This window comes from Myxocyprinus asiaticus, chromosome 12 (genome assembly GCF_019703515.2).
Source record: "Myxocyprinus asiaticus isolate MX2 ecotype Aquarium Trade chromosome 12, UBuf_Myxa_2, whole genome shotgun sequence".
NCBI lineage: Eukaryota > Metazoa > Chordata > Actinopteri > Cypriniformes > Catostomidae > Myxocyprinus > Myxocyprinus asiaticus.
Window position 1 is genome coordinate 41,677,100 of NC_059355.1, and position 18,196 is coordinate 41,695,295.

Sequence of the window (18,196 nt, forward strand, 5' to 3'; positions counted from 1 at the left end):
CCTATAATACACATTCACATGGCATCACATCACACTAAATTAAAAATACATCACATTTCAGCTCATTTAGCGCAAGTTTATACTGGATTGTCGTTGGTTAGTGAATGAGGTGCAGGTTTTTTGCGCTGAAATAATCCACATAAAGTGGCACAACTGGTGAATTCACCCCTAAAGATCTACAATGAAAACTGAGCATTGTAAAGCATTGTAAATATTAACCAAACCGATGAAAAAACTGCGCTGTTTTTTTCTTGTATAGTAAAAATTATACCCAGAAAAATGATCCGTAATCTAATAAGAGGTTTTAGCTCAGTGAATACATGTAGTGCAGCCTCAACCATCTGAACTGCTGTGCTTTAGGCAGCAGTTTATATGCAAGCTACAAACGTGACAACATGCCTGTGTGTTTCTGGTGTGCACGGCTTCTGTTTCAGGTCCCCCTGGCCCACCTACCAGCATCCATGTGGAAGAAATAACAGATACCACAGCCACTCTCTCCTGGAGGCCTGGTCCTGATAATCACAGTCCAATTACTGCCTACAATATCCAGGCTAGAACCCCTTTCTCCCTGGGCTGGCAAGCTGTTAGCACAGGTGGGGCTTTTAACCAGCCTTCCAGATCAAAACATTTGTTCCATGTTTTATTGTTCCACCCCCTGCTTTGTCCTCTACTATTATCTACTAAGATTTTACGTTGGAGTTTTTTGTTTGTTTTGGTTTGCTTTTTGCTTTTTTACTCAATGCAAAACTGACATTGTGAAGTGCCTGGTTTCAATGACCGTTTGTATTTATACATTGTCTGTAGTCACTTTTCTGTAGTTGTTTTCTGTTGGGCTTTAGCTCATGATAAAGATCATTGTGTTGCTCAACGTACTGCTAAACAGATTTTAGAAAATTTGACCAAAAAAAGAATTAAAAGAATAAAAATATATAATTTTTAACCATTTAGTTTAAATATTAATCACTCAGTTTCCTAAATCTATATAAATATATAGTAATTTATCTAGTTTTATATTATATATCTAGTATTGAAAATATAATTTAATTTGATTTTAGTTGTCCCAACCAAACGAAATCCACAAATGAAAAGCTAATGAGTTTAAAAACTAATTAGCCGGGACATAAAAATACAAAAGAAAAAACTTTAGACATTTTATTTTCCAAGTACAAATGTACAAGGACTATATTATATTATATTATATTATATTATATTATATTATATTATATTATATTATATTATATTATATTAATGTTGAGGTTTATCTAGTTTTCTGATCAAGTATTAGTATAAGGAAAAAAACACCACACATTTTATAGATTATCAGCAGATGTGTAGAAAAAAACACTGAAGTAAATATACAAGAAATAAATCCCATATGTTGCTGCTGCTTGCGATTAGTATACAGTTTATTAATAGAAAGTTTTCAGATCCAAACATTGTATTGCTAACCTCAACATTCTGATTAAGTATTATAAATGTCATTAAATTTGATTATAGTTGTCCCAACAGACAAAAACCACAAATGAAAAGCTAATGAGCTCAAGACTAATGAGCCGTGGTATAATATGATCAAGAAAAAACATGCAATAAATAAACAAATTAGCCATTAATGTATACCAACTAAAAACATGCAATGTTAATCCCCAAATATCCCTTGATTGTCCTTATCGATATCAGAAGTGCTGGCCTCTATACCAAGGGCATAGGTTTGGTTTGAAAATTGGTAGGGGCATATTATAAGGAGGACCTTATTCAAAATCTTGATATTAAGAATGCAAGAAAGTGTTGTGTCTATAGGAACAATATTTCCTCATATAACAAGTCAAAATTTCTATTCCTTTGCCCCACCACATTAAATATTAGCCTGATTTTTTACTAGCACTATTTCTATCCCAAAGGTCTAATTTTATTTCCTGTATTTCATAGAGAAAACATGCTTTTCTTGTCTGCCCTGATCTTCTCCAATCTGCAAAATAAAAACATGTATTGGCTAAATGTATGCTATATATTGTGTGCAGAAAATATGAAATATTTAAAAGTTTAAAAGGTGAACATCCTTGCGCTGACATAGACCGACTCATTTTGACGAGCTGCTTGCTTGACTCACCCACACACACTTATGTTGTCATAGAAACACGCATATACTAAATTTTATGGATGAATGCATTAAAATCATACTGCAAGTTAATTTGATACTGACATTTTTTTTATATATATATCATGCAGCCCAACTGGCCACCACTATATTCTTAATTTGGGAAGGCAATCAGTAGTCTGTGCAGTAATATTAGCATTTTAAAATCTTGCACCTCCACCCCCTTACCTGGCACAGTCACTCAAATCCAAAGGTTTCTTCCTTAAGAGGGCACTTACTGCACGTAAAAGCAACATCTTCCATTGGGCCACATACAAAACTCAGGATGTTTTTTGACTTAGTCTTAGATAGGAAACGTGTCGCTTAAGAAGATGTTGGACAATAATTTACACATGAATAATGATGATGAGAATTTTTAATAATCATTAACATGAAAAAAACAACAACAAAAACATAGTAAAACAAAGTAAAATATTTTCTAAGTGGTAAAATTGCCCAAATGTTGGTACATGTCCCTATCATCCCTACCTAAATTTACACCTATGCTCTATACTGAAGACTGATTGTAGATGAATTTCTATCTCTGCTTTCATGTCACCTATCGATAATTGCGGTCCCTGTACCTTTACCTGCAGAGCTTATTATCTCGCTGAGCCGAAGAGGCCTGCGCTGTGTGTGTTGTATTTGTGTGAGTGTGCGAAGGGCCTGTGCAGACACACGGGGGGCCCGTCTCACAGTAAGTGTGTGTGTTTTGTTTTGTGCCAGTACCAGAGGTGGTGAGGGGCACGCATCTGACAGCTACAGTAATCGAGCTTAACCCCTGGGTGGAATATGAGTTCAGAGTGTTGGCAAGCAATGCAGTGGGCACAGGAGAGCCCAGCAAACCCTCAAAGAAAGCAAGGACCAAAGAAACACGTGAGTGCTTGAAACACACTAGTTAACCCTCAATGTCTGCATATGACTCTTTAAATTTGTTCCACCACAAAACTGGCTTGTTTTTGTACATTTGATGAGGTAGAATTTTATCAATTTTGTGATGTGCATTATCTGTTTATTTTAGTTTTTATTTGTTTTGATTTTGTTAGAAACCCCTAACCTTAAGGATTAAGATGTAATGCATTGTCATGGCCACTTACAGTAGTTATATCAAATTGGTGTAAGCGATTTTATCATACTGAAATCATGTTAATACATACAATGTTTATGTTTTGAGGCAATATTTTTGACATAGTGTCTATTTTAACATTAATGGACTGGCCCCATTCACTTCCGTCATAAGTGTCTGTAACTGAGATTTTTGCTTCTTTTTTTAAATAAACCTGCAATGAGTCAAAAATGTTTTTTTGTGGAACTCAGCATGATGCCACAAAACCTGTCAATTGATCTTTTATTCAACCCAGAACATATTGAACCACCTAGCAATGCCCTAGCAACCAGCCAGAACTCCCTAGCAACCACATAACAATGTGTTAAAATCCACTACGAACATCTTAGCAACAGCATAGCAATGCACTGGTAAATACCCACAATACCTTAGCATTGTGGCAGCACCACTGGCAAGCACCACTTACATTTTCTTCAGAAAATGTAAAAATCAAGCTATGCATGTGGTTTTATGACCTCATGTTAACTACTAATTGTCTACATTGAATATTTATACTTTTAAAAATTAATTTGTCAAACTGCAGAACCATTTAAGTGAAACATAAATGTAAAAAGGGAAATGTTTCTTTTTAACATAAAATACACATTTCATTATACATTCAAATACATTTTAAAGTAAAATCATGTCCATTTTAATTGTCAACAACTTCCCAGTAAAAATGTTAAATCATTCAAATATGTCTTTAATGGACAGACCTAATCAGAACTGAGTAAATCTTTCCCTTCCTCCAGTTCCCAAGGTCACCCCGGCTAACGTGAGTGGAGGAGGTGGCAGTCGATCAGAGTTAGTCATCACTTGGGAGGTAAGATGACCAGTGCACTTCACTTGCCTGTGAGTGTGTGTGGGGGGGTTGGGGGGTTTGGGTGGTTTACGAGGACATTTCTGTAGGTTACAAACCAGTAATTACAAAGGTATTATGCTATAAATGTGGTTTACGAGGACATTTCTAGTGTCCCCATAATTCAAATCGCTTAAAAAGCATACTAAACTAAGTTTTTTTTTAAATGTAAAAATGCAGAAAGTTTTTTTTTTTTTTTTTTTTTTTTGAGGGTTAGGTTTAGGGGTAGGTTTAGGGTTAGGAGATAGAATCTATAGTTCGTACAGTATAAAAATCATTATGTCTATGGAGTGTCCTCATAAGGATAGCCGCACCAACGCGTGCGTGTGTGTGCTTGTGTGTGTTGCTCTTTCTCTCATTGAGTCCTTTGTATACCGTCTACATTTTCAAGCTGGCTAGACACCATTGTTCCCTATACGTGAAGCATTCATTAATCATAGGAAAGCCGATACACATAACACATGACATTTCATTTTCTTTAAGAGCTGAACAGCAATAACTGCCACTGTCATGCAGAAAAAGCAGCAAAGAGTGTTCAAAGATAATTAAATGGAGTTTTCTTCCAATTTGCGAGGATCTTTTAAAAGATTGTATTCTCTCTGTCTCTGTAACTCTTTTCACAATGCATGTTCTATTGCTCAGGTTTGAGACTCGATTGTTGAGAGAAGGTGGTATTATCTGCAGAGGTGAAAGTTTGTCAGAGGCAGCTTGAAACTTCGAGAGTTCTTTTCATTGTGTTGTCTTTTAAATGAAAAAAACAAATACCGTAGAACATCTTTTTTACTATAAAAGCACTGATACATTCCACAAACGCAGAAAAAGTGCATATTCTTGTCTATATGAGTGTATTTGATCATCTTGGCTCTTTTGCAATAGCCTAAAGAGCTAGGTAGGCAACATTTTTGGACATCATTGGCACGCTTCCGAGGAGAAGGCTGTTCCAAAAGGTGGGCAGTATACTTAGGGGTCGTTCAGTTTGAATGCATTTTTATGTCTGTCTGCACCATTTTTCAATAGTTTTTCTATATAAACATGTGCTAGATGGACATCTTTGACTGCTGCGCTGCATTTCTCTGTTTTTATGCATTTTTTAAAGCTGGTATGTCAAGTTTTAAAAACGTAAACTTTTAAAAGCACATGTTGCCCTACCCAAGGTTTTGTTTTGTTATTATGCATTCGGTCTCAGACATTTGACTCATTGGTCGTTCCACCTGAGAGAGCCCCTCCATGATTTTGTATTGAACAGGAAGTTCTTGCCCCTATTTCACCATTGCAAAGCCTTATTATTAAACTAACTGGAGAAGTTAAGTCACACCCCTTTATCTCGCATTTGCACTCGGTATGGACAAAAGTGTCCAGAGTGTTAAATTCAGACATTTATTTTAATGTTGCCTCGAGCATATGGCTGAACCCAGAATTATGTATTAATAAGTCCCCTTTCTGCTGGTCAGAGTGGATTGTGAGGGAGGTTAATACAATCGGTGACCTATATGAGAGTCTATTGTTGAGATCTTTTGAAAATTTGGTTCAACATTCCCAGATCTCAGTTTTTTAGGTATTTACAGCTGCGCCACCTGCTCTGTACTATTTTTGGGAGTAGCATACACCCCCCTAAAGCGGCAGATACTCTGGGAATGGTGATTACTGCTTTTGGAAAAGGTCATGAGGCATCAGTGTATTACTCCCTGCTAATTCAGAGTCTGTGGGACAGAGCTTTAACTTCTATCAAGGGATTGTGGGAGAAAGATTTATACTTGGTATCGGAGAAGGGAGTGTGGGCAGGGATTCCAAAAAAACGTCAAGTCTGCATCTAGAGATGCAAGGGTGCGCCTTATGCAATTCAAGATTTTACATCGATTCTATTGGATCCCCTCTAGATTGTATAGATTGTATTGGTAACTGTGACCTGGATGTGGAGGCTCAGGAGCAAGGTCACCCTCGAGAGCATCTGGATGTCTCGCAATGGTAATGTTAATTTTTCAGAACTAATTATTGTTTGCTATTACTGCTGCAACCTTTATTAAATTAACCAGTGTTTAATTACAGCACTTGGGCAAGGTTTTAAATAGGGTGCACTGCTTAGAACAGTAGCCTAAAACTGTCTAAATATATAGCTGGGAGATAATGCTGCTAGCGACGAAAACCATTTCCGACGAGCTTGCTAGCTAGTTTCACTTACCATCAAACTTTGTGAGGTACCAACGGTGTACACTAACAGGACAGCCGTATCGGTTAAGGACAGATATTTCACACACCCCATTTCGCGTTCTGTCCAAATTCTGAAGCATTCGTGGGTGAAATGCTTCGAACACAGCCGCGACCTCTCTGATATCCCTCCTTCTTCGATATGCAAAAAATCAAGCCAGGGTATTTGGAGGATTGGGAAAAGGATTTTGGGAGAGCCACAACCTAAAACGCACCTCCTCGCCATCTCTGCTTGTTATGCATCTTTTTTACTCGCTGTCAGAGTTCAACGCAGACTGGCGGTTGGAGGGGAGTGGTTAAAGGATGTTATGCCCAAGCCGTCAAACTGACGTCATCAGAGAAGGAATGTCATTCCAGAGGCAAAGCTAATTTTCAGATTTTGATTGAAGATTACGAAGATAAGCTATTTTTTTTTCTGTGGATTAATTTACACTGATGAATTGTTCACCACAAGACTAGTAATGTGTGCTAACGAAGTAAATAGGGTCAATTTTGATTAAATGCAGACTTAAATCCATATCTTCAGAAGTGATATGATAGGTGTGGATGAGAAACAGATAAATATTTAAGTAATTTTTTGCTAGAGGTTCTTCTCCCAGCCCAGCAGGGGGTGTATGCGTGAAGAATGTGAATCACCAAAAACAAAAGAAGAATGTGAAAGTGATCTGTTTCTCATCCACACTAGGGGTGTAACAATTCGAATTTCTCACAGCACGGTTTGTATCACGGTTTTAGGGTCACGTTTTGGTACGGTTCGGTTTTTGCTTTGTTCAGAAAAAAAATATTACTGCCAAATCCAAAGAATTTTCATTTTTGGGTGAACTATCCCTTAAGGGCTCTTGTTAGATCTGGATGAATTTATCAATAAGAAGAGAGGTTTGGAAGCATTTCTAGTAAATATTATGGTGAAAACGTGAAAATGTCCCACAGGGACATTATATATAATGCTGAAATATAAATCAAAGCAAGAGCATGCTTTATAAATGCCTACTTTTGCTATTTCATAGCTTTTAGTTCTTAGTTCAGTGTAGTTACAGTTTTCAGTGTAGAAATAATTTAGATCATTAGTTCTGTACAGCAGTACCGCCGCTCCCTAAATACAGAGTACGCAGCCTGCGTAGTGCACCAACCCCGGTCGCGGAACACTCTCATGTGCACCTCGCTGTGCACACGCAGAAATGTTGTCTGTTCACGCTCCAGTTGTCAATCACGCGAACGGCAGAGCAAAAGGCATTTACACTTAACTTGGATGTTTACATGGATTTATACAGTTAATCAAAATAGCTGTGATAGCTGCGTGGAGTAAATGCGTAAATACTGCTCATGAATGCAGGACAAAGCGCACTGATATATTGCTGCAGATTTAAAAATTTACATTTAAAAGCTGATGTCATAAGAGCCCAGTTATAAAATCTCCCTGAAAATGACCATCACATATTGGTCACATATTGACCTCTTAGCTCATTACTAGGAATACAAAAAGTGTTGCTGGAAAGTGTAATAGGTAGTATTTTAAACCCTTTGAATGTTTATATGTACATATATATATATATATATATATATTTCCCCAATTCATTATAGACATAGGCAGAATATATCATGGCAGCTCACTAAGTTTTGGAATACAGCCCTTTGATTTTGGTCTCTCCATTGCAAATTGTTGTTTGCACAGCAGGTATTGGAGTGAGCGCTTGATTACAGGTACATTTTCATTTACTCATTAAGCTCTCCCACCGGACTGAAAATGCACATGTGTGCAAGCGTGAAAAAATTATCTCTCCCCCATCTTTAAGTCGCACGCTATGGTTTCAGACTAATGAATGCTATTTTATGTCTCACCGTTACCACACCGCATTACCTCATGGTCAGAGACAGACCGATACTTCAAACAAAATCACCATGATATCATTACCTGGCAAAACGATTTCCAGGGAGATGGTATCCCTCTCTTGCTGAAGAGGCAGGGGTGACAGCTATTGGCTCAGACCATGCTGCAGCAGAGATTAGCAGGAATGTGGTGTCTGATGCTTGAAAGGTGTCGGGAAATCATCCTGCCATCTGCACAGCCAAAATATAAGATATGGTTTGCTATATGGTTTGTGTTTGTGTGTAACACATTTACAAAAAAAGTACCATAGTTCTAGTATGGTTTTTTGGCCATGTATGATGGAACTAGTATGGTTTTTCTAGCCATGTATGATGGTACTAGCATGTTATTTTTGCCCTTTGTATCATGGTACTAGATTGTTTTTTGGCCATGTACCATGGTACTACCATTGTTTTTAGGTCATTTATCATGGCAATACCATTTATTTTATTTATTTGTTTTTTTGGCTATGTATCTGCTGTGTTTTTTGTTTTTTTTTTATCATGCCACTACCATGTTTATAGGCCATGTATCATGGTACTACCATGTTTTTTGGCCATTTATCATGGTGCTTTCATTGTTTTTTGGTCATATATCATTGCACTACTACCTTTTTTTTTTTTTTGGCTTGTATCTTGTGGATGTGGATAAATGGGCAAAAAAAAAAAAAAACATGGTAGTACCATGATACGTAGGAAAAAAAAAAAACATGGTAGTGCCATGATAAATGACCAAGAAACAATAGTAGTATCATATCATTGCCAAAAAACAAACAAACATGGGAGTGGTAGTACCACAATACATAGCAAAACAACAACAACAAAACATGTTAGTACCATGATACATAGAAAAAATTGTAATACCATAATACATGGGGTGAAAACATGGTAGTGCCATGTTAAATGATAAAAAAATAAATAAATAAAAAAAAACATTTTAAAAATGTAATTTGTAAATTGTAAATTGTGAAATCATGGCAGTACCATGTGTTTTAGCTATTGTTACTGTCATGTTTTTTTTTTTTTTTTGGCCATGTATCATGGTACTTCCATGTTTGTTTGTTTGTTATTTTTAGGACCATGGTACTTTATGATAGTATCATGGTATTCTTGGAAGTACCTTTCAGTACCATGTAAATACCATAGTTCATGAATTTCAGTACCATAGTACTACACAATCAAAACCTCTCTTTCAAAAATATCATGCTGTACCATGGTACAGTGATGATAATAGATGGTACCCATGTTACTTTAATATGTACAGTGGTTCCAAATGTATTTAGACATTTAAGTGACACTCAAAATGTATGAATTTCATTGAATTAGGTAATGCATTACCAAAGTGGCATTTGCCAACAAATAATGCTTGACCTTTTCTCAGAAATAAGTTAACTTTTCCTAGTTACTTGTGCAATTATTTGTAAGCAACTGGTCCTATGGTGATTTTAAGTGGGTGTATCACATTAACTATGGACATGTTCCACTAATGTTTGACAACCAAAAAGTGTCCAAATACTGTTGTGTAAATTATGAAAAATATTGCTTTATAATTTGAAACCTAACAAACCTCTTTGAAATGTTTTGCTTGAAAAGTGTACTTGTGCTATTTTTCTTTAAATAAATGGAATTTGCTTTGATATTTTGTTATATAATAAAAAGCCATTCATACATATTGTGGCTTAAGTGTCCAAATACTTTTCTGAGGCCACTTTAAAACATGGTACTGAATATGTGCCTTACTTTAAAGAATATTATTGTATTGCCTTGGTATGTGTCCAAAAAGACATGGTATGTGTAAGGAATATTAAAATAATTGATGGGATATTACAATCCAAGCAATGTACTGTATTGTAGACCTGTGTGTTTTATTTGTGGATGTGTATTGCAGCCCGTTCCCGAAGAGCTCCAGAATGGAGGAGGGTTTGGCTACGTGGTTGCTTTCCGGCCCTTTGGCGCCACCGGGTGGATGCAAGCGGCGGTTCCCTCTGCTGAAGCCTCCAAATACATCTTCAAAAACGAGACCATCTTGCCCTTTTCCCCGTTCCAGGTCAAAGTAGGGGTCTACAATAACAAGGGCGAAGGGCCTTTTGGACCCATGATCACCATCTACTCTGCTGAGGAGGGTCAGTTGCTTTAACTGTATTGTATGGTTGAGCACAACAGAGAAATTAAAGTGGAATGAACCTTGTGGCATTTTGCTTTGGAACGCTTAGTTGGCAGTTAATAGGAGGCAAGTTAACTGAAAGTGTATCGTGCCAGAACCCATTAATCATGGCGGCCTTGTTTTTCAAAAGGCATGGACATTCCGAGACGTTGTTGAATGAAACGGTCTAATCGAACAATTTCTCCTTCGAATTTAGAGCCTGGAAGGGCACCCACAAGAGTCAGAGCCAAAAGCCTTTCAGCATTTGACGTTGAGGTGTCCTGGAAAGCCCTTCCGTGGAGTACAAGCAAGAAACGTGTTCTCGGCTATGAGGTACACTTAACACTTTACAATTAAAATGATATGGATTTTTCGAAGCTTAACCTACATGTTTTGTGTTTATTGTTGTCTTATCATTATTTGTGCTTATACATTTTTCAAAACTCCTTACGGTACGTATTACATTTGCAGCTTGTCAAAGAGAGTTGTACTATAATGTAATATAATGTAGCAATCAGGCTTACAATTTTAATATGGCTGATGATAAAACAGCCAAAAAAATCCTAAAGAGCAACCTGAGTCTTTGTTCCAGAATATCATAGAGACTTGCTCTTTTGACCTTGACCATTTAGCAATGACCCTAGCAACCACCTAGCAATACCTTAGCAACCACATAATAACGCCCAGATATTATGGTGGAAAGAGTTACCACAAACTTGCTGCAGATTTACCACTCGTTAATTGTCATATGCAAATTAGCTTTGCACAAACTCTTCATTGACCAAAAATCAAAAGGTTTGCTGCAGGTTCCAGCTACTGGCAAAGAGCTGCAAACTTCTGGCGAACATTTGTGGCGAATAGCAAGCTTATTTGCATGTGAAAAGAATGATCGGCAAATTTGTGGCAAGTTTGCCAGATTTTTTTGTAAGGGAAGTCATTTTAAATTAAATTAATTAAAGTTAATGGTTGTTAGTACTATTTAACAAAATACACAAAAGATTTGCATAATAAGTGAAAGATTTCTTCTTCAAAGTCCTACAGAAATATCTGTAAATGACCTGAGTGCAGGATTTTCTGCTACACTGAGTAGCTAATAAGGTTACAAGTCTTTTCTCTGACATCATATTGATGACACAAGTTAATAGATAATAATGCTAGCAGTCCTGTTCTTAGCGACTTCGGCCTAGCTTAGCCAGCTTTGTGTAACATGCAAGTAGTGTTATTTTTTTCGCTACATTGTAAGACATTTTGATAAGAAACTAACTGCAGAGTATCAAAATGTAAAGAACTGAGACCTTTTGTCCTCTGCGACAGTTCTGGAACAAATACAGATTATGTTTATGTCATCACCCACCCATGAGATTTCACCAGGGCCTATCCAGACTTTGGGTGTGAAAGGTTCATCAGTCAGCCTGACAGTTGGGAAACGTTACGCATTATGATTTGCCTGTGACAGGTTCATTTCAATACTGCTGCACTTCAGTGGCTAAGTAACCAAAGCGCATCTGACCCCCACCAGCTGTAAGCCAACACTGGCTCAACCAATGGTGTGAGTTTGAGGTGGAAAAATCTGTTTGTACTGAAACATTTAGGAGCCAAAAGGCTGTTCTTAGTTGCCAAATTACAGATGGTTGTCCAGAAGCAAGATAGAAAGCCCAATAAATATATATGAAATGATTTTAGTCTTTACTTATTGTGATGGGGTGGACCAGACATGCTACAAGAGTCGAGATTGGGTGAAGTCCCAGATGCAGTTTATTGTGCTACCAAAATACCAATAATAACACCCCCCCACCCCCCCTTTGGTGATTTGGTGGACTGGACTTTTAATTATAAACAAGCCCAAAATACACCGGGGACACTTATTTTGAAATGTCTGCCCTCCCAGGTGCTCTCACAAACAGATAAGGGAAACACAATAGGTATTTTACAACTGTTTACATTGTATTATAATATTAACACTACAAAGTGAACAATTTCATATAACAAAATGAGCAGTAATTTATCAAACTGTAGATCACATGTTGTAAATTCCAGTTGTCAGCTATGAAATCACTGGTTGCTGATTCGCTCTATAATTTGCTGAGAAAGTTACTGATTCAAATAGCTGACTTTAGCTCCTGAGTTCAAACTCATTTTGTGAGTTTTTTTTAGCTAATTCATTAAAAAGACCCAGTTCAAAAGTCATTTGTTTGCGAATCAGACATAACGTCTCCTGCTTTGTTTGTTGTTGCGTCCAGCGAGTTAATCTCAACAGAGAAGGTAAGACACACTAGGCGCACTCTAAAAAGCTAGTGCCACAGAAACACACAACAGCTTTAATGCAATTTGTAACTGGTGTTTTTCTGTTTTATCCTCATCTATAGTTGAGATACTGGGAGAAGAATGAGAAGGAGGACACGGCTGGTGTTGTAAAGACAGTAGGAAATCGAACACTGGCCATTATTCAGGGGTTAAGAGGAAGCAGCACCTATTATATAACTGTGAGGGCCTACAACACTGCAGGAACAGGGCCACCAAGTCCAGCAGTCAACGTTACCACCAAGAAACCACGTAAGTTTAAAAATTTTTAAAGATGCATGCTTGAGTGTTTAAATTTAAAGGGATAGTCCACACAAAAAGGACTTTCTGTCAATGATTTTCTTCCATGGAACACAAAAGGAGATGTTTGGCAGAATGTTATCCTCAGTCACCATTCACTTTCATTGTATGGAGAAAAAAAAAAAATTAAATATATTTGTATGGTGACTGAGGCTAGCATTCTGCCTAACATCTGCTTTTGTGTTCCAGAAGAGAGAAAGTCATACGTGTTTGGAACAACAAGAGGATGAATACTGTAAATGATTTTTCGGTGATCTATCCCTTTTAGGGTAGTGAATACAAAGTAAACAGTTACTAAGTAAAGTGTCTTTTGTAAATCTTCATAAAGCTCCCAGTCAACCTCCTTCAAAAGTCATGTGGAATACATCAAACTCCAAAATTATTCTGAACTGGGAACAGGTGAAACCACTGGAAAATGAGTCAGAGGTCATGGGATATAAGGTGAGCAAGATCTTTATTCTGATGTGTGTGTATTCTGAAAGTGAATGTTGTGTAAGTTCAGCTGTACTGTATGCTTGGGGCTCCTAGTTAAAATACATTTACACAACTTTCAAAGTAGGTACAGAAAGATTAGAGTAGGTGTTCTACTCGAGTGCAATTTAAACAGAATACTTGCACTTTTACTTAATTACATTTCCAAAGAAAAAATAGTACTTTTTACTCCTTACAATTTTATTTAAACTTGAAAAGTACTCACTACATTTTTGCAGCTCATCTTCTTTCATCTTACTGGATTGAAGCCGCCTTTTCTCTGCATTCGACAAACGACAGATGACAGACCAGAGCTCAGTCCTTTCAAATCGAGTGTTGCAAGTTGGCTGAATTTCGGATCTGATTTAAACTTCGGATACATTGAAACATTTGTGCAACTAGACCTTATGTGACCTCCTGACTGAATGTGAAGTATTCACTCAAAACCATGAGCACGAAGTGAGAAACACTGGCAGTTTTTGTCCTAAACTTTATTTTAAACGCCTTTTTATCTTGCTCTTTGTCTCAAGGGGCTGTGTTTTCTGACATTGCAATTTGTGAGGCCCTCTCCCGTGCAACGAACATTGCGTGACTGTGGCAACATTTTTGCGAAATAAAACTATTTGGTTCATTACACATCTGAAGGCAGTTCCGAAGGGAAATGTCAACTGTGTGGCACTAAAAGCTGGTGAAATGTTCTCCCGAACAGATGAGGTTTTTAAGATTAATGTTCTATCGAGATTTAAATGAACAAAACCGACCTCCCTACCCTAAACCTTAAACCTTAACCTAACCGATAGTGTCATTAAAAAGCAAATGTGACATGGAAAACACAATTTCTTTGTGGTGTTTCTATGACACTTTCGGCTCACGTGTTGACTAGCGTGCTCTTCAGGACTTGTACCCCAGTCCTTTGTATCACATATGCAACACTCTAACAGTTGAGCTACTGTGCAATTTTATCACATTCGAACAAGCTTGTAAATGTAGTTGCTTATGTAATGCAAACAATGTAATGTAATGTAATGTTTTTGCTCCCCCTTGTTTCAGTTTTAAAATCTCTGACAGCCTAATTTTTGTTTATAATTTATTTGATTGAAAGTTATGTTGGAGTTCATAGTGCACCTTTTCCATATTCAGATATCTTTGAGGTAATTTTAAACATTTTGTGTGTGGGGGGGGGCATTGGGTGGTTTACTAGGACATTTTTTATGTACAAACTGGTAATTACAAAGGTATTAAGCTATAAATGTGGTTTATGAGGACATTTCTAGTGTCCCCATAATTCAAATCGCTTAAAAAAAACATACTAAACGATGTATTTTGAAAATGTAAAAATGCAGAACGTTTTTTGTGAGGGTTAGGGGATAGAATCTATAGTTCATACAGTATAAAAATCATTGTCTATGGAGAGTCCTAATAAGGATAGCCGCACCAACATGAGTGTGTGTGCATGTGCATGCTCATGTGCGTGCGTGCATCTCATTTGCTAGACCCCTGCAATCTTTGTATTAGCATTAGCAATAGAAAAACCTATACCAGTAAACCACTAATTAGTACTGCACCTAATATAAAGTGGGTTTATGTAGATGGAGATAATTGTCTTTGTCTCAGTAATGTCTTACACTGAGGAATCACTCTCTAGGTTCTTTACAAGCGGAACAGATTCAGCAGGCCCAGCGTTATGGAGACCAACACCACCTCAGTGGAGCTCTCTCTGCCCACAGATGAGGAGTACATCATCCAGATCAAACCATTTGGAGAAGGAGGGGAGGGCAGCAGCAGCCGACAAATCACCATTCCCAGAATATCAGGTAGATCCTTCTAAGAGCTCCACTTATTAATTAGTTACTGTTGTGGTTATTGTCCACTTATGTTTTATGTATATACATTATATAGAATACATTATACATGTATTATTCATGCATTCATATATAATGTAACAATAATATAATGTAACCACATTTATTATACATTAGAATACATTACAGAAGTAAAATGGTGTACAAATGGCATTTCATGTTGACTTTAACTGTGGTTACAATGATCTATGAGAACTGATCATAAGGTGTTTTAAAGGTTAATATGAATGCATTATGTAAGGGATAATGTTCAACTCCAACTACTCTACTCTTTTAAAGTGGCACTCGTCCTTCACTGTAACATAACATTGTAAGCTTGTTTGTTATAGCACTTCACTGTGTTTTATCTTCACTCATTAAATCCTTCTCTTTCAGGTCCAAATGCTATCGGTTCTGCGTCCAGTGTCTCCACTCTCTCAGCTCTCAGTACAATAGCTCTCTCTCTCACAGCTCGCACATCTTTATGACAGAACACAACATAGGCCACTGACTTCACACGTGACGTTCTTCCTCAAGAGGAGACTCTGAGACAAGTGACTCGGAATGATAATACTGGAAATGGGTGTGTGATTTGGTCGCCAATTCAAAAGACAATGAAGGCTTGATGGAATGAATTTGTTGTTACCAAAGCAGCTTTACAAAAAAAAAAGAAAAAGAGAGAAAATATGTCACATGCTTATTTTGTATGTATGACATATCTAGCTTTTTACTTTATTGATCCAGTTGGTCTCATTTAGAGATAGACCGATAATCGGTTTGAATTTTTTACCGATATTTACACTTTTCTACTTAATCAGTTATCAGTTCTGTAGTATCAAGTCTACTTTCATATGGAAAAATATTGTTTCAAAACCAGCTTGGTGGGTTTGTTGGTTTAAGTTGATCTCCCAGCCTGGTGAAGCTGGTCTTCAGCTGGTCTAGCTGATTTTACACGCAGACCAGCTGAAAAGTGTTCAAAACCCCTCTTAAACCAACCAACAGATCAGCCTGACTAGCTAAGATCAGCAAACCAGCTTAGGGTGGTTTAATCTTTTTTTAAATTTCTTTCAGTAGGGTGGAAACATTCCACTTTGTCACTTTGAAACATAATTTATAGATATATATATATATATATATATACTGCCTGGCCCAAAAAAAAGTTTCGTTGTGGCATTGTTTCGACAACCTTATGCAACTTCACAAAAAATAAAATAAAATCCATCCAGAGTTGCATAAATTTTTGCCCGAGATCTTGTATTGATGACGGGAGAGTCGAACCACTCTGTAAAGTCTTCTCCAGCACATCCCAATGACTTTCAATGGGGTTAAGGTCAGGACTCTGTGGTGGGCAATTCATGTGTGAAAGTTATTCCTCATGCTCCCTGAAACACTCTTTCACATTTTGAGCCTGATGAATCTTGTCATTGTCATCCTGGAATATGCCCATGCCGTCAGGGAAGAAAAAATTCATTGATGGGATAACCTGGCCATTCAGTATATTTAGGTAGTCAGCTGACTTCATTTTATTGCTGCATAACATTGTTGAGCCTAGACCTGACCAACTGAAACAACCCCAGATCATAGCACTGCCTCCAGAGGCTTATACAGTGGACAGTATGCATGACGGGTGCATCGCTTCATGCGCTTCCCTTCTTACCCTGACGCGCCCATCGCTTTGGAATAGGGTAAATCTGGACTCATCTGACCACATGACCTTTTTCCATTGCTCCACAGTGCAATCTTTATGCCCCCTAGCAAACTGAAGTCGTTTTTTCCAATTAGCCTCATTAACAAGTGACTTTCTTGTGGCCACACAGCTGTTTAGTCCCAATCATTTAAGTTCCCGTGCATTGTGCATCTGGAAATGCTCTTACTTTCACTATTAATCATAGTCATGAGTTTTACTGTTGATTTTTTATGATGTGACTTCACCAAGCGTTTTAGTGATCTCCGATCATGATCATTCAAGATTTTTTTCCGACCACATTTCTTCCATGAAGCTGATGGTTCACCACTATCCTTCCAGGTTTTAATAATGCGTTTGACAGTTCTTAACCCAATTCCAGTGATTTCAGCAATCTTCTTAGTTGTTTTCTTTGCTTGATGCAGGCCAATAATTTGCCCCTTCTGAAACACAGTAACCTCTTTTCCATGATTACGGGATATGTCTTCCGACATGGTTGTTTAAGAAATGAGAAGCTACAAATTGTATCAGTTAAGGTTAAAAGAATTGTTGCCAGCTGAAAAATATTAATCACTGCAATACTGATCCAATCTTAGGCTCTTAAGTATTTGCTTATTTAAATCCAAACGGCAACCTTTTTTTTTTTTTTTTGGCCAGGCAGTTTATATGTGTATATACAGTATATATTAGGGGTGTAACGGTTCAATTTTCTCACGGTTTTAGGGTCACGGTTTCGGTAAGGTTCTGTATTTGTTATGTTCAGGGGAAAAAAAATATTACTGCCAAATCCAAAGTTAAATATTCTATATGGTAACAGACACTTCAAGAGATTTACCCTCACTACAAATCACCATGGTTTTACTACAGTAACCATAGTTTAAACATTGTATTTTTAGTAAAATTATAGTAACCACAAAATGAACATGGTTACTGTCATGGTTACAATGCTATAGTAAAATCAAGGTTACTATTTGGAAACTACGGTATTACTTTTGTAAAACAATGGTTAATTGTATCAAAACTATGATTTCTGCCAAGAAAACAATGGTGACAGCAGTCATTGTTACTTCAGTCATGGCTACTACAATATTACTATAATAAAACCATGGTTACTATATGGCTACTACAGTATTACTACATAAAACCATCGTTAATTCTATCAAAACCATGATTTCTGCCAAGAAAACCATGGTGACAACAGTCCTTTGTTATTACAGTTATGGTTACTACAATATTACTATAGTAAAACCATGGTTAATTTTCATTTAGGGTCCTTAACTAAAAAAA

The 18,196-nt window shown here is 37.1% G+C and overlaps 1 protein-coding gene across 1 annotated transcript in view; it reads left to right on the forward strand.

Moving 5' to 3' along the window:
• The window catches only part of LOC127449422 (contactin-4-like), a 261,042-nt gene extending 245,275 nt beyond the window's left edge, over window positions 1-15,767 (forward strand). Inside the window, exons 15-23 of the mRNA XM_051712833.1 lie at window positions 435-593; window positions 2,861-3,010; window positions 3,992-4,062; window positions 10,058-10,292; window positions 10,530-10,645; window positions 12,679-12,865; window positions 13,242-13,354; window positions 15,030-15,198; window positions 15,622-15,767. Coding sequence (XP_051568793.1) covers window positions 435-593; window positions 2,861-3,010; window positions 3,992-4,062; window positions 10,058-10,292; window positions 10,530-10,645; window positions 12,679-12,865; window positions 13,242-13,354; window positions 15,030-15,198; window positions 15,622-15,713 — 1,292 coding nt within the window. The 3' untranslated portion in view covers window positions 15,714-15,767. The remainder of the gene's footprint in view (window positions 1-434; window positions 594-2,860; window positions 3,011-3,991; window positions 4,063-10,057; window positions 10,293-10,529; window positions 10,646-12,678; window positions 12,866-13,241; window positions 13,355-15,029; window positions 15,199-15,621) is intronic.
• The last annotated feature ends 2,429 nt before the right edge of the window (window positions 15,768-18,196 follow it).